The sequence below is a fragment of the Rhinolophus sinicus genome, chromosome 5 (assembly GCF_057876585.1).
Source record: "Rhinolophus sinicus isolate RSI-liver-muscle chromosome 5, RSI-T2T, whole genome shotgun sequence".
In the NCBI taxonomy this organism is placed as follows: domain Eukaryota; kingdom Metazoa; phylum Chordata; class Mammalia; order Chiroptera; family Rhinolophidae; genus Rhinolophus; species Rhinolophus sinicus.
The window spans coordinates 41,816,294-41,826,858 of NC_142505.1; the positions used below are offsets into that span (position 1 = coordinate 41,816,294).

At 44.5% G+C, this 10,565-nt stretch overlaps 1 protein-coding gene across 2 annotated transcripts in view; it reads right to left on the minus strand.

Annotated features, from left to right (window-relative positions):
- Positions 1–4,522, minus strand: part of SYN2 (synapsin II) — a 149,056-nt gene extending 144,534 nt beyond the window's left edge. For both annotated transcript variants that reach the window (XM_019732629.3, XM_074312976.2), the window contains exon 1: positions 3,817–4,522. In XM_019732629.3, the coding sequence (XP_019588188.2) occupies positions 3,817–4,208 (392 nt within the window). In that variant the 5' untranslated portion in view covers positions 4,209–4,522. The remainder of the gene's footprint in view (positions 1–3,816) is intronic.
- Positions 4,523–10,565: the final 6,043 nt, after the last annotated feature.

Genomic DNA, 10,565 nt, shown 5'->3' on the forward strand with positions numbered 1-10,565 from the left:
ATTAAATGATATTTGTAAAGAGCTTAGTAAAGCATTTGTCATATAGTAGTTGCTCAATAAATGATAGTAGTTGGTGGTGTTGCTATACCTTTAGCACTGATCACATACCCTTTAGTTCAGTGCATCTTAAATGTAATGTGCATGTGAATCACATGGAGAACTCGTTCGAAGGCAAATTATTACTCAGTAGGCATGAGGTAACACCTGATAATCTGTACGAAAAAGCTCCTGGTTGATGCCAATGCTGTTGATCCAAGGACCATGCTTTGAATAAAAGGGGTAGTTTTTAGTAAGCTTTTAAAACATGTATTCATCATATCTGCCCAACTGGACAGAAAGATCTTAGAAAACAAATACAATGTGTCACTTTTCTTAGCATATATACCCTGTCCAGAGAAGGTGTCCAATAAACATCCGTGGATTTGTCATATCTGCAGTCTCTAGATAATCTTTAGAATGCTGTGCTGTACTGATTTTCAAATCAAACATTGAGACATGCTACGATGAAAAACTCTGTTACTGGGATTGGAATCACTGGAAGGGAGATAAGGGAGAATCTGAGAGAAAACTTACCTCTTCACCAGTGAGGGTAATACACAGAAAAAAAACCATATACAAATGGATGCTTGTTCCTTGTTTAAGCACAAAGATCATTTATTAAAATTTAGTCTTAACTGTACCTCAAATTTAGGTATGACCTTAAAAGAAGATGCATTTTCAAAATACACACACATATATGTATATACATATATTAATATAATTAATGGTTTACATATCCATATAAACCACTAATAATAATTACTAATAAGGTATATAATGAGCTTATTTCATTCTTTTAATGAGACAGATACATTTTTCAGTGATCCGTTAGTATGCAATTAATCTAAATATCGCAAGCAACCGATGAAAACACATTTCAAGCAAAAGGAGAGAGAAACACCTTCCAATTTCCCCATCAACTTGGTCAGTGGTAAAGTCCCCAAATTCCATTGCCCACATTACACTGATAGAAAATCAAAGGAATCTGCTGTGTATTAAGGCTGCTCTGAGAGGCTGCCTATTTTAAGCCCTTCTTTTAAATCCCCAATTATTAAATGCTTGTTAAAACCCTCCTTGTTTTAACATTATATAATTCAGATGGGACCAATAGTCTTAAATTCCACTGAGAGACTACGCTCTGGCTTCCTATTCAAGCCCCAGGAAAATAATATTGGGCATATAATGACACCTGCTCACTGAATACTATCTGGGTAGCTTAAACTGTGAGACGAATTTACTAAAATCAGCCTTTAGAGCAAAAAGCACCTTTTAAGTCACTGTGTTTGTCATAAGCAGGCACCTGCTCCTTAACTCAGTGACCTTTCAATAAAAGCACTCATCAATATTTAACCAAGATGTCTTCAACAAATTTAGACATGTTAGAAGACAATTCTGAGAACTGCTATGAAGCACAGAAACACAGAAACACAGAACTGTTGTCAAGAACTAGACTCAAACTGGGTTTATGAGTTTTAATAAATCAATGTTATTACTTCAGAGAAAATCAGAAGACGGTTGGGAGTCAGCACACGGTAGCTTCTGTTACTTCCATCAGAAGTCTAGCTTTCAGGGCAAGGCAAATTCCCTGGTTCATGCCACATAGTCTTCCTAGAGAATAATAGGGTCCAAGGAAAGTTTCAAATCTCAAGCCACTGAAGCAGTTAGAACGAAACACAAATCTACAACAGCCTCATCAGACCCATACAAATGAGTATTTTCCTACCTGTGGGTACCTAATTGGTAATTAGATCCAAAACACATGCCTTCAACTGGACAGATCAGGACAAAGCAGGAGGATCAGATTCTTGCATAGAAAAATGAAGACCCAACGTCATTCCCAGTTCTCCCCGTCTTTTCCTGGCCTTTCTTCAAGACTCATATTTCATGAAGCTTTCTCCAATAACTTTGGCTCTGACTATTCACTCCATTGATTGAATGCCTAAAATACTAGTCTAAGCTAATAATTCTAGATTCCTTTTTGTTAACTCTTTCATGTTTTCATTTTGTTTCCCAAATTTGAGCATGAGTTCTCTGAAAGGCCCCTACACTGCCTAGCCCCTAGAGGGAGCCTATTATTAATATTGCTAATAACTGACTAATAATAATGAGGCAATATAACAGTACATGGGCAATAGAGGAGTCAAATGGGCTATGTCAAATCCTGGTCCTACCACTTGCTGGACGTATGATTGCGAACACATTACTTACTTTTTTGCTAAGCCTGTGTGGTGAGAATTCAACGAGGTACATATTAGCACAGCTAGTGCAGAGTCTGGCATATAACGGGTGCTCAATAAAGCTTAGTTACCTTCCCTTCCCACTAATAAGCACTTGTTGATTTCAACTGAGAGTAATTCTCCTAGGGGGCTGTCATGGCACCATCATTTATATTTTTATGCTTTGCCCATTACACTCTAGTTTGTGCTTTTGTCCTCTCCTAACAAAGGTCCCCTCAGATTTTCTACTCCACTGTCTTGAGAAAAAGCCAACGACACAAGTCACCCAAATGACTATTCAGAATGGGCATATTAGGGGCCAGCAGGAGGGCATCTCCACATTTACACCTCACTTCTATCACACTCATGCCAGCTCTCCCTCCCTCCTGGTCTCCCAGTGAGAAAATGATAAGAGAGAAAAGCACTGAAGCAACCCAAAGAGGAAATGGAGATAAACAGCTCTGCGGTACCTCTGTGCCTCCCTCTTGGGAGGAAACACTCAGGTCCAATCTCCAACCTCAACTCTTATGAGAAAGAAAAATAAACAAAAACAACCCTCTGGTATTCCGGAAGAAAAAGCAACCCAGACTCTTCATTTCTTCAAGCCCCTCACCAGTCAATTCACCATCACCACCCACCCCAACCATCCCCTAGGTCAACTTCCTGCTACATAAAATAGAACCTCTTATAATTGATTTGTCTTAAATAGATCTCATTCCTGCTTTTACCACCTAGAGGTAACATTTCCCCCCAGCCTGTACCATTCTAAGTTGGAATATCCAATAATAATAATTATTGTTATTATTATTCCTGAAGTTCCTGTCTATTGCATTAAGGCAAATCTCTTTTTATTTGTGGCCCGTTAATGGTCCAGAATATTTCACCTCGGTCATCATCTTCCCAGCTGGAAAAAACCACCATCACTCTAACACATACGAGAAAAAAACAAAAAACAAAAAACATCCACAAATCCCCTCCCCGCTGCAGAAAATACAAGAATGTTATTATTATTCTTAAACGGACTTCAGCGGTGATGCCCGGGAACAAGCCAACCCTTGATGTCAATACTGAGATCGGCATCCATCGGGTCTGGTGAAAAAATACCCTTCTCACCTTCTCCCCTCAAAATACCCACTACCTTTCCAAATTCAATCGCGGCTTATACATTAGAACCTTTCTGATTGTTTTTAAATGTCCCTTCGGCGATTTGGTACCATTTTTATCTCAGCTTTTCTGTGCCTAGAAACCCCCTCAAAAACAAACTATTTCTTCAGACTCTTCCCGGTTACATAAAGTAGCTCCTTTCAGGTGTCTTGGAAGATCTGAGACAAGTGAGGAAATCTACCTCAGGATTCACCTTTCCAGGCCGATCGATGCCCCCCGCCCCGCAAACACCCCCCTCCAGTCATCCCCCAGCTCCTCGCGGCGGGACCACCAGACCCTCCTTTTTATTGGTCTGAACCGTCTCCTTGGCCCCCTGGCGCCCCCTGCTCCGCGGACCCCCGCTGCCCCGGCAGAGCCCGGGAGCCCCGAGCGGCGGCGGCGGCGGCCGGGCACCTACCAGTCGGTGTGCGACTCGTCGACGACCAGCAGCACCTTGGCCTTCCTGGCCGCGGCGGGCGCGGGTGCGGGCGCGTCCACCAGGCCAGCAGAGGCGGCAGTCTGCTTCACCGCTTGGGACAGCGAGCTGAAGAAGCTGCTACCCACCGACGGCGCCGGGGCCGCCTGCGGCGCAGGCTGCGGCGCGGATGCCGGGGCCGGCGGCGGCCTCCGCTCGGGGCCCGGAGAGGCGACCGGGGGCGCAGACGAGGCCGAGGCCGAGGCCGCGCCGGGGCCGGGGGGCGGCGGCGGCGGCTGCTGGGGCTCTGGCCGCTGCAGGTCTGTCATGTAACCATTGGGCAGGTTGGCGATGAAGCTGCTGTCCGACAACCGGCGCCGCAGGAAGTTCATCATCTGGCTTGAGGGGCTGGGGGCGCGCGCGGCGGCGGGGCCGGACAGCACGGAGGGCGAGACTGAGGCGGCGGCTGGGGGGATGCAGCGGCGGCTGAGGAGGCTGAGGCGGCTAATGCTCAGTCCGCTATGCGCTAGCCCAGCGGACACCCGCGGCGGACTGGGCCGGGTGGGCCCGGCGGCGCGAAGCTCAGCGCCAGGGAGCGGGCGGGGCCGGGGGCGGGGCCACAAATGGCACCGCCCCACGCCGCAGAGCCGGCACCGCCCCCGACTCACTGTCAGCGTATGGGGCGCCTAGTCCCCGGCCTCCCGGGTCTGCGGACTTGGAAGCAGGATATGGCCAAGCCTCCTGAAACCTGAGTGTCGCTCTGTGGGGAGGGCGTGGGAGCCAGTCCTGCTCCTCAAGAAAAGGGAAAAGGGAGCTGAAAGCCCCTACCACCTTTTGGTTGGGGAGGAAAGAACCATGTCCCACCCGAGATGGAGGCAAAAGAATCTGTCCCCATTCTTTGGGGGAGAGAGCCTTCAGAGGAACCATTCCCTGAGTGCGCGCGTGAGTGTACACACACACACACACACACACACACACACACGCTGTAGTGAGAAAGAAAAGAACCATCTCCTTTCCCAGAGCTGGGGAAAAGGTGTCATGTCCCCAACCCCCACGTGAGGGAGGAAGAAATAATCCGTAAACACACTCACACACCCTATGCTGAGATGGAAAAGAACTTCTCCCCTTCCTCAATGCTGGGGAGAGAATCATCCCCCAACACCCTCACCCCAAGGTGATGGAGACAAGTCCCAATGGGGAAGCAAAGGGTCATCTCTTTTATTTTGAGGAGGAGAGGGTAAATAGATCCTCTCCACCGAGTCTTGGAAGGATGTGTGGGGCATATTTTTGATGCCTGCATTTGAGGATGGCTCATCTAAGAGCATGTACTTCTTTTCCCCTCCTCATTAACCAGAGAGAGGAACCGATGTGTAAGGCTGGAGATACACACGGCTTCCCTAGGACTCCCAAATAGGATATCTAAGGCTCTCCTGCCCCTTCTGTGTTCACCTCCCTGTCAGGTATTGGTGCATCCTATGTAGTACATAGAAGGCCATCTCTCCAAGATCTTTCTATTTGTTTTTTCCAGTTTATCCATTGGCCAGATCTGCCTGGACCTCCATGAACACTTCTCTGATTACCACCTTCCCATGTATATTCCCTAAATCTTGTGTGACCCCTGGACCTTTGTTTTCAACTCTCATGAGATATACTTAATCCCTGCATTGCGTAAGAACAGGACACAGCAGACATTCTTTACATTCAGACCATTCTGGGTAATACGTGATCTTGGGCAAATTAGCCCTCTGAGCCTCTTTTCCTCGTCTAATAAAAGGAAACAACTTTTCTAAGTTGTTACACAGAGTAAATGAGATCATGTATGTAAAGCACCTGGCACACAGTAGGTATTCTGTTAGTGTTGGCTGGATTCTTATTTGAACTAGTTCTCAGTATTTATTGGGCAGAGTGGAATCAATGAGCATCTTGTCACTAATATTGGCAGGCAGTTCTTGCTTCCTCCATTCCACCTGGCCCTCAACTTGGAGCAAGGAGATGTACACTCCAGCTCTGAGCCAGAAACCCAGTGACATCTGAGAGGTCTCTAGCCAACGGTAATAATACAGTGGTCTTCCCATCTACCACATGCCAGTCAGTGGTAAGAGGTGGATAGACTGATATGAATGGGAAGTGGCCCTTGTCTGTGGGAAGTCCGCAATCTATGTGGGCTAGAGGAGAGAGTGTGGAGGATAGACAGGAACAATTGACCACAATAAGATGTGAGAAATGCTATAATACAGTTGAGCAAAGTGGTTTAGGAGCACCAAGGAGTGAGGGGTTCATTCTGCCTGTAAGGCTTATGGATGTCACTCAAGGGAGGTGACATTTGAGATGGATCTTGAGGCAGCTGCAAGAGTTTACCAGCAGTGAAGTGGGAAAAGCACTCAGGCAGAGAAAGCCTGCAGGAATGCTAGTTGATAACTCCTCTGGGAAACCTGCCCTCAATCTTCCAGGGTGAGCTAAGTGTTTCATCTCCTGTACTTGGCTTTGCCATAGCCCCTGAAAAAATTATAATGAAACATTCTGATGACTAGAATGTAAGCTTTTCAAGGATAGGATTGTGTCTTAGTCATCTTTGGACCCCAACACCAAGCACAGTGCCTGACATGTAGTAAGGTTTCAGTTGTTTGAGAATCAAACTGTACTCTTACCCAACTCGATTCTCATGTCTATTGGAAAATAAAACGAAGTCACTAATAACTTAAGGAAATAAACTTAATGTATTGCCCTTCTAAGAAGTGTTTTTTAGAGACTTTAGAGGAACTTTTCCAAAGGCATAAATCTCTAGTGATAGCATTTCAAACACTGTACAACTTTAATTTTTTGGATGATTGGTTTTTTTTAAATATTTCATTAAGTAATTCCCCCTAACCATTAACTTGCCATGTATAATATTTAAAAATCAACCAATTAGCAAACATATTTTGAAGTACCTAATACATGCAAGGCATTATGCTAGATACTGGAGGGTAAAGGAGATTCAAAGATGAAGAAAACCCAAATTCTGCCCTTAAGAAGACAAGTCATAAACATGTGGACACATAACTAGCAATAGAAGAGCCGAGTAACCAGAAAGTGAAGCAGGCAGTGAGTGTTCAAGGAGCCATAGGAAGAGTACATCTCTGGGGTAGGAGAAGATTTCACAGGGAAGGCAGAGCCCAGGCTTTATAAAATGGGTGGAATTCAGACAACCAGAACAATATGGAGAGGACAACCAAGACCGGGAATAGCAAGATCAAAGTCAGGGACGCTGGACTGGATAACTTATATGTATAGATCTCCTTGAAGACAAAGACCTTCTTTGTATTATCACTGTATTCCTTGAGCCTTAGAATAGCACCTGGCATGTATTATATTATAGTGCGCATCCAAATATGTGTAAGAGAGGCTCTGAGAGACTGTACTTTTGTGTTATGTTTATGTGTTAGTGTCTATCCAGCTTTCTTTTTTTTTTTTTTTTTCTTTTTAATTTTATTTTATTAAATTTATTGGGGTGACAATTGTTAGTAAAATTACATAGATTTCAGGTGTACAATTCTGTAGTACATCATCTATAAATCCCATTGTGTGTTCATCACCCAGAATCAGTTCTCCTTCCATCACCATATATTCGATCCCCCTTACCCTCATCTCCCACCCCCCACCCCCCGCCCCCGTTACCCTCTGGCAACCACTAAACTATTGTCTGTGTCTATGAGTTTCTGTTTCTCATTTGTTTGTCTTGTTCTTTTGTTGTTTTTGGTTTATATACCACATATCAGTGAAATCACATGGTTCTCTGAATCCAGCTTTCTTTGTAGATGACAAACCACCTCAAAGGGAGGAATTATTTCTGTTTCTCTCAGAATGATCTACAAAGCCTGATCTAATATCCAACACTCAGTAAGTGTCCCAATCTTGGGTGCTTGATCAGAATGTTCCCAGAGAACTGCTTAGCTGTAGATTCCTTCATTAATACAATGGAAGGCCACAAGACCATTATAAAATATTTATCAAATATTCCATTAATTTGTTAAGTTATTTTCTGGTAGATTTTTAATGAGAATTACTTGTGGAAGAACAGACTTTTCTTATAATTGGGCATGGTGGTCATAATAAGTTGTATATGATCAGGAGATTTTCATTAGTTGGCACAACTGTAAATCACACCTGCTTAAACCAGTATCCTCCATGCTCCACTGAGTTTTTGCCAAGAAGTGTCTTTGTGGCATGCAAAAACACTTATTATAAATGGGCTTGGGTTTTTAATGAGCTGTAATGAAAATCTCTTCCTTATCCTTACCCATCGACCTAGGTTCCAGATGCAGGGAGAATATAGCACTATTAGTATATATTTTGTCCTGCCTTTTCCATAGAATTCAAAGGGGAACAGGATTTGGAAATGCTACAAAATGTAAAATCTTGATGCAGTTAGGGCCTTTACTGCCTATCTCCCTAAGACCAAGGAGCCATTCCCCATCTCCAGGTGGAAAGCATTTCTCCCAGAGCAATCGGTGGAGGGATCTTCTCCACCCTTTTTAATGATTCAGGGACTGACTAAGCCAACTGTCAGAATCTCAGAGAATTCCAGTTCTGGAAGCCCAGGACTCTTTGAGGCGCTTCCTTGTGTAATCTTTATCTTCCCACTGAATTGCAAACACAAGTAAACATCTGGCAACTGCAGATGAAAGAATCCTGTTAAAATCAAGAACCAATTTACATGCTTGATCACCTCTTATTTCTCTCTTCCCTTGAGCAACAATGTAGCAGAGAAAGCTCACAGGGAGAAAGGCTGGGTACAAGACAGAGAAGCAATTGAAGTGCCTTCTGCAGACTGAGTTCAAATACAGAGTTTAAACGAAAAGCTGGTGCACCAAGCCACCTGGCAAAACACTTGTTGACTAGGTGTCCTCCCAAACAAGGAAGTTTGCTGGAGCATGCCACCCTCGGCCCTTGCTCAATTCTCAGGATCAGGGCTCCCATTCAGAACCACCTGCCCTAAAGAGAAGTAGAAAATGTTTGGGATTCAGAAACTGTGAATTCTAGTCCCGGCTCCATCACTGATTGGCTTTGCGATTTTCAACAAGTTGTTGAACTCTCTGGACCTCTTATGTAAACAGGGAGGGATAGATTTAACTTGGGCCTCTCAAGAGGTAATATTGGAACACTTTGAAAATGACAAAGCTTTTTTTCCTTTCATATACCTTGTTACCTGTCATTTGGAGAACCTGATTGAATTGAGAGTTTGTCACCTCCATTCAGGTGGGCCTTCTTGACAATCAGCCATGTGGATGTGTAGATGCCTTCCTCCTCCACCTTTGTATAGAGGACAGCTTTGTCCCCAACTTTGAATTCTCCAAAGATGGCCATGTCACCTGGGCCGGTTGCTATAATTAGTAACCACACAAACATAAGTTCAATTTTGAAATCTGCCTCATGTGCAACTTTGAACAAATCACTTTGCAGCCTGTTTCCTCTCTGTAAAAGACTGGTGATAATTATCATAATAACCTTGAAGGACTATTTTGAGGACTAATTAAGATCAAGTATTTGAGTATATTTTATAAGTTGTAAAGCACTGTGCAAATGTTAGCTATTAATATTTCTGACACCAGGGAAATCACAGAATTCACCAGTATTACAACTGAAATACCCAAAAGGACTCCCCCTATACGTCCTTATCCCAAGTTACACACCCAGGAAAATTCATGGAAGGCATGAGGTCAACCTTCTCTGCAGCTACTCCCAGGCTTCGTCATACCTGCTAAAATAAATGTGCTATGCACTTCAACTAATGGCTTCTAGCTTTCTGGGTGATCTTGAACAAGGCACTTAACTTCTCTCTCCAGGCTTCCATTTCCTCGCTTGGAAAATGAGGGAGAGAGAGTTGAGCTGGGTGATCCCCAGGGTCTAGTGTTGGGAGATTCTCTGAGCGGAGCCCCAAGGGGGAAACAGGCGCCTGATATCACCAGGCTGAACCAGGGAACACAGAAGCCAAGTCTTGGGAGCAAACACTGAGCACTGAGAGATGATCTTAGGAAAAGAGAAGGAAGCAGGAACTCCCAGGACACAGGGGGCACACATTTTAATTCTAAGTCTGTCCCTGATGTAAGGGAGTCAGAGGTGGTCCCTTGCCTAGTCTCCATTTATCTGACAATATTGGGGACATAATAATAACTGCAATTGATTAGATGCTGACTACATGTCAGAAATTGCCCATGTGTTATCTCATTTAATCTCCCATAAGGGAGGCGTTACATATTCCCTTTACCAATGAAGCAATTACACTTCAGAGAGATTACACCAACCAATATGAGATCTCAGAACTAAAAAGCTGCAGAGCTGGAAGACTCCAGTTGCCTGCAAAGCTCATGAGATTCTCCATTAGGATATACAGAGAGCCCCCTTAGGAAGGTTGCCTAATCACACACCAGCACTTGCCTAATAAACACATTTATTGCAAACCGCAGAAGAAATAATATGCCCTCCTGGACTCTCCTCATAGTCCCTGCCATCTCCCTTTGCCCCAAATCCTGCAGACACAGGAGGCTTGGCACACTATATAAACACGCCTGCCCCAGGAACAAGCTAGACTCAAGCAAGAAGAAGATAGTTGATGAGACACCCCTCCCTCCATACACCCCACTCCTACTCCCACCCAACTTGGACCACAGTTCCCCACAAAGCAGCTCTGGCCTATTCGGGATGCTGGTGTATTGGCTGTTGCCATGGTGATAAGGGAACACTGGTGTCATGCACATATGAGCAGCATCTAC